At 38.9% G+C, this 5,611-nt stretch overlaps 1 protein-coding gene across 2 annotated transcripts; it reads right to left on the bottom strand.

Moving 5' to 3' along the window:
- Positions 1-1,025: 1,025 nt before the first annotated feature.
- LOC109792608 (protein CANDIDATE G-PROTEIN COUPLED RECEPTOR 7) lies at positions 1,026-4,037 on the bottom strand. Of its 2 annotated transcripts, none has more exons than XM_020352026.3 (2): positions 2,480-4,034; positions 1,026-1,346 (listed from the first exon to the last, which is right to left on the bottom strand). In XM_020352026.3, the coding sequence occupies exon 1, from the start codon at positions 3,849-3,851 to the stop codon at positions 2,505-2,507; it is 1,347 nt and encodes a 448-aa protein (XP_020207615.1). In that variant the 5' UTR covers positions 3,852-4,034; the 3' UTR covers positions 1,026-1,346; positions 2,480-2,504. The 2 variants fall into 2 exon arrangements, with proteins under 2 accessions (XP_020207615.1, XP_029126008.1); XM_029270175.2 differs by lacking the exon at positions 1,026-1,346 and adding an exon at positions 1,640-1,961 and having other exon boundaries at positions 2,480-4,037.
- Positions 4,038-5,611: the final 1,574 nt, after the last annotated feature.

Raw genomic sequence — 5,611 nt, forward strand, 5'->3', positions numbered from 1 at the left:
CCTAATTAAATAGACTTTAATTAAAAAAAATTTAAAGAAAATTGGCCTAATCTATTTTTTAAGATAGTCTGCCTAACCTAAGTATGATGTAGCTAATACCTTATTCAAGGGCTAGCTTATTTACATCTCTAATCAGATCAAGGCAATGCAAAATCTGTTGACCCATATTTTTCCACATATTGAACTGTAAACCATCTCCAGTCCATATAGTATTCAGGTAAGAGAAAGTGTTACTTGCATAACAACAATCGGACTCCTTTTACACTATCATCTTGATATGAATAAAACACATTTGACAACTTTTTGCAATGCTGATATTTTACACCTTATGCATTAAGTATGCGAGAACTATTTCCCACCTGGTAAAACATATACCGACTTAAACCACGTATATACACCACCGGCTGTTAGACCAACTTATTTAACAGAATAATTAACATCAACAAAAATAATTTGTAAGACTTCAACGAGATGGAAAACTCAAATTTAAATAATCTTAGCTCAAATACGAAATATCCCCTAGTGCTGCTGATAGAAAGTCTCATTATCAAGCCTACATTTGAAAAAAATTATTTGACAAAATTGAATATACAAAACATCAGCATCATAGCAAACAAAGGATGGCAATAACATATGTTGAATTCCAACCAAAAGCATTTGGATGCGTTAAATTCAATGGATGGTAATGGTAAACAGGTGTACTATCGTGTATAAACTATATCTCATGCCTTAAAAATTCATACACTATTGGGTGACATCAACAAACTTCTAGAACTAGAACTATACTCAGTTTCTGCCCGAGCATGAGCATTCATTCACCAGAGCTTAGATCCTCTCATGCAGAAATGGATTTTCCAAGTAATTCATACTGTTAAAGAAACACTGAATACCAGAACGAGTGTAGAAAAGCCAACCTGGCATACTTCTACAACTTCCAGACCAGCTTTTTCCCAAACAAGGCAAGGTTCGTGAGATGTGAACAAATATAAAGTGACTTTCTAAATTGAGGTTTCAAGAGGGAACTCTTCATAAACTATATCCATTTTATATAACTGCACAATTTATATTTCAAACACTAAAACAACAGCTTTTCTAGCAGATCTTTCACAAAAAATGAAGTAAAAACCAGGAGCAAATAAAACAAACATACATACGTTTATAAAAATAGTTAGGCGGTATTAGTTAACCACAAAAACCCCCACTTGCCCATCCATCAAGCTTAGTTCTTCGAGGAACCCTTTGAGTAAAAGGAAAGTGGAGCCAGGCAGCACTCTGTCCTATTGCATGCTTTACTTGCTCCAAATATCATTTCTCTCAAGTCAATCCGCGAATGAAACCATATTGCACTGATAAGAAAACATCAAAGACCTTGTAAACTAAACTAAAAATCAATCAACAACATGAATTATAACAGGAAGGCCTTTTACCATATAACACAGAAAACAAAACTGCAAGAGACCCTATTTAACATAAACAAATACATAATTACTGATAACTCACTGAAGTCAAATATTAACAAAAACAAATGTAAAGAAAGGTTGGGATTGTGAAAAGAAGTCAATGAACTAAGAATAGTAAAAGTGCTCATTCTTACCATACATCATACAATACAATCAAGCATAAGGTGCACACAGAAAAATCAGTTAAAATGAGAATGATTAGTAACAAAATATCCCAGTAAAAACTGAGTGTACAGTACAGTTCCTCTAGTGAAACTGGCATTTGAGTGAGAACATGATCACCCTTTTTCTAAAATATCCAAAAGTATTGAGATCAAATAAGACTCTCATAATATTTTTAAAGGCTTACATACTTCACCAATACATATCTGCAAAGTATTTGAGAGTACTAGTATCAGATAAGTGAAACAAATTGAAGTTTCGGTTTTTCATAGAATTGCATGCTACAATTGCTCCAAATATAATTTATCCCAAATCATCCACGAATAAAACCATATTGCACTGATATCAAAGACCTTGCAAACTAAATTAAAAATCAATCAACAACATGAATTATAACAGAAAGGGCTTTTGCCATATAACACACAAAACAAAACTCCAAGACATCGTATTAAATATAAACCAATACGTAATTGCTAATTACTCACTAAGTTGAATGTTTACAAATATAAGAACAGCAAGAAAGGTTGTTATTGTTAAAAATAGCCAATGAACTAAGAATTGTAAAGTGCTTGTTCTTAACACACATTATACAATACCATCAAGCATAAAGATGAAATCATAAAATTCAGTTATAATAAGTATGATTAGTCACAAAACATCCCAGTAATAACTGTGTAAAGTACATCTCTAATGAAACTGGCATTTGAGTGAGATCATGATCACACTTTTTTCTATCCCGCACAATACAATTATCAGCATTGCAAACAAAAATACAAAACATACAGACAGTATTCCAGTAATGACACGTTTCTAATTCACACTAGGTGCAGCAATTAGCAACAAAGTGATTGAAGAACCTGATATGGGAATCGTATCATTGTTTCAAAGCTCAAATTCTTCATCCCTGAGCGCAATCTCTGCCGCCTCTTCTTCCTCGTCATCGAGCGCAAAGTACTCATTCCTCTCGACCGGCCTAAACATATAGAACATGACAATGTAGAACGCGAGACTAGCCGCCTCCTCGGCGAAATTACTCACCCACTGGTACTTATAAGCAGCAATGGTCTTCAACGCAAAGACAACAATGCGTGTGAAGTACAAGTAGCCAATGACAACAATGTAGAATTGCCTAAAGAGGGTTAACTTGGCCAAGTTTCTGGCGGCTTTGCCGTCGGTTTTGGAGGTTTCCCTGAGCGATCTAATGGACCAGACGATGGGGAAAATGATGGCGCAGCAGCAGATGATGTCGACGAGGAGGAAGACCTGGTTCCAGGTGACCCAGTCCTTGATGAAGGGGCCGGTTTCGCCGATGACGACGGAGGCGACGTTGGCGAGGACTTGCAAGGGGATGACGATCATGAGGACCTTCTTCTCGCGGTCTTGGAGGAAGGGTTTGAGGAAGGACCAGCCGGTGCCGACGAGGACGATGACGGTGAAGAGGAGGACGACGCGGATGAACTGGAAGATGTAGAAGAGGACGTCCCAGCCGTGGGGGGTGCCGGTGGTTTTGATGAGGTGTTTGTCCTCGGCGGCGCAGAGGAGGTTGAGGGCCTTCATGAGGAGGAGGGCGGCCATGAGGAGGTGGATGCGGTGGAGGGAGCGGCGGTTGAGGAGGCAGAGGCGGAGCCAGAGGGCGAGGAAGGCCAAGTAGAGGAGGGAGAAGAGGAAGAAGAGGGTGGGGAGGTTGGTCTGGCCGGCGGAGAGGTAGTCGCGGGAGGAGTCGGAGGGGTTGAGGTTGAAGAGCTCGGTGCGGAGGGACATGGAGACGGTGGTTTCCGGGGCGCAGTTGGCGAAGAAGAGGCTGTACTCGTTGGGGAGCGTGACGGGGTAGGTGTTGTTGGCGGAGGCCGCGGGAGGAGGGGAGAGGTCGCGGAAGGTGAAGAGGTGGTTGGTGTAGTGGGAGTCAAGGACGCAGAAGTTAGGGTTTTGCTGCATCTCGATCAGGACTTGGAGCAGGGACTCCTCGCTCAGGAGGAAGAATCCCAGACGGGAGGGATCTGGTTGGGACCCTGTGCCGGCCACCACGGACACCGACGACACGGAGATCGACACGTGCCCCGTGTGCGTGAACCCGAATTTCTCAAGCAGGATCATGGGCCGGTTGTCGGAGGTGATCGTTAGGGTTTTGATCTCGGCGGTGGAGGGGGAAATCAGCAGGAGGATGAGGATGAGGATGAGGATGAGGATGGGGGTTTTGCCCATTGTGGAGCGGTGGGGGGAAATTGGCATCGGAGCTGAGGATTGGAGTGAAGGAGTGGCGTTCTTTGTTCGCGTATGGTATGGTATGGTTAAAGGTGAATAGAGACGCGTCGCGGGGGCGATGATTGCGATGTGGAGTTGCTAAACGACGTCGTGACTCGGAAGTCCTCGTAACGTGTTGCTCGGGCGGAGCTATCAATTTATCGCTGTTTCCCCGTAGGCGGAAAGGATTGTTGGAGAGGCCCACTTTTTGTATTGGGCTATTGTGGTCTATTCAATTTGGAGAATACTATTCACGCCTCCAACTTAGACCTATTAAACTCATTTTTTTCTTTTTGAAAAGGGAAATGATATTTGTTTCATAAATTCATGTAACAAATTTTACAATATTATTCTTTTAGGGTTAAATATTTTTTTAATACCTATAATTTTACTTAATTTACTTTTTAGTCTCAATAATTTAAAATAGACAATTTTTAATCTCCTATATTTATCATCTCCTTCAAATATAGACCCATCATTGTTACTTCATGCATCCACCATCTCCTTTACATACAAATTCATTGCCCCTACCTGAGGCATTTGCCATCTCTTTCACGAATAGATTTGCCATCCTCACTTGAGGTGTCTTCCATCTTTTTCATGTACAGATCCACCATTGTCATTGGAGTGTCTACCATCTCCTTCACGTGTAAATCCACCACATCAACGTCCATCTCCCTTTGCATTGTGTTGATTCTGCAATAAAGAGGGTTCAAAAAACTACTAGATTAAATCCTATTCCATGTCTTCTATCTTGTAAATACCAATAGACAAACAAGGGGTAAGCAATTTGAAATATAACCTCATTTTCAAAAATTGATTCACAAAAAATTGGCTTTATAGGTAACCTGCTAAATTGTTACATGTGTAAGCAATTTTGTTGGTAACATACAAAATCATGTCTTTTAAACAAGCCTCGTATATCTATCTTATAAAATTAGCTACAAATGTAATCGATTTTGTAGATACTTACATAATTAGTTAATTTTAATTGATTTTAAAAGTATTTGCAATAATTACAAAATTACCACCAAAATTCCTGTAAAATCAGTTCCTTTATAATCAATTTTAAAGGCCCAATTTTGTAAGCTTTTTTCTTTTGCAACCAATCTACACTAAGGCCTTACCTAAACTATATTGTCCCACGACTTTGGGAAGGATTAATCAGGGAAAAGTTGAAGTGGATCAATCATATTGTAAGATTATGAATATGCTTACAGATGAAGTTGTTTAAAGGAATGTATTATTGCAGAGTCAGAATTGGTATTTTTTTTTATGAATGGGAACTTTAAAAGAAAAAAATAGAAGAAAAAAAACATAATTTAACAACCACTGTCTAGCATGCAACACTCCTACAACATTCACCATAACAAAAGACATCAGTAGAGAAGGACACAAATCCAACAAAATAAAATCTAATTGACAAGAAGAGCCCAATTTAGAGAGGCAATCAATAGAAAAATTAGCTTTGTTGAAAATGTAATTCCCACTACAAGTCTTTGAATGCTTGAATTTTCCTTATAACTAATGGATGAGGATGGAAGAAACTAACACTATGATCAATTAGTTGCAAGGCCAACTTAGAGTTGATTCACAAATCAAATCTCCAATGCCTTTATTTTGACTATAAGTATTTATACCAATATTATAATATTTTGACCGTAAATTTGTTGGTATTGTTAGGGTCATTACATCTAAAATATTGTTTACTTTGCCGCTCGTTGAGACTTCACAATTTTGTCCTTGAA

The sequence above is a fragment of the Cajanus cajan genome, chromosome 7 (genome assembly GCF_000230855.2).
Source record: "Cajanus cajan strain Asha chromosome 7, NIPB_CcT2T_4, whole genome shotgun sequence".
Lineage (NCBI taxonomy): Eukaryota > Viridiplantae > Streptophyta > Magnoliopsida > Fabales > Fabaceae > Cajanus > Cajanus cajan.

Bases quoted from the DNA above. Each gene is read 5' to 3' on its own strand.
- LOC109792608 (XM_020352026.3), bottom strand. From the start codon at position 3,851: ATGCCAATTTCCCCCCACCGCTCCACAATGGGCAAAACCCCCATCCTC.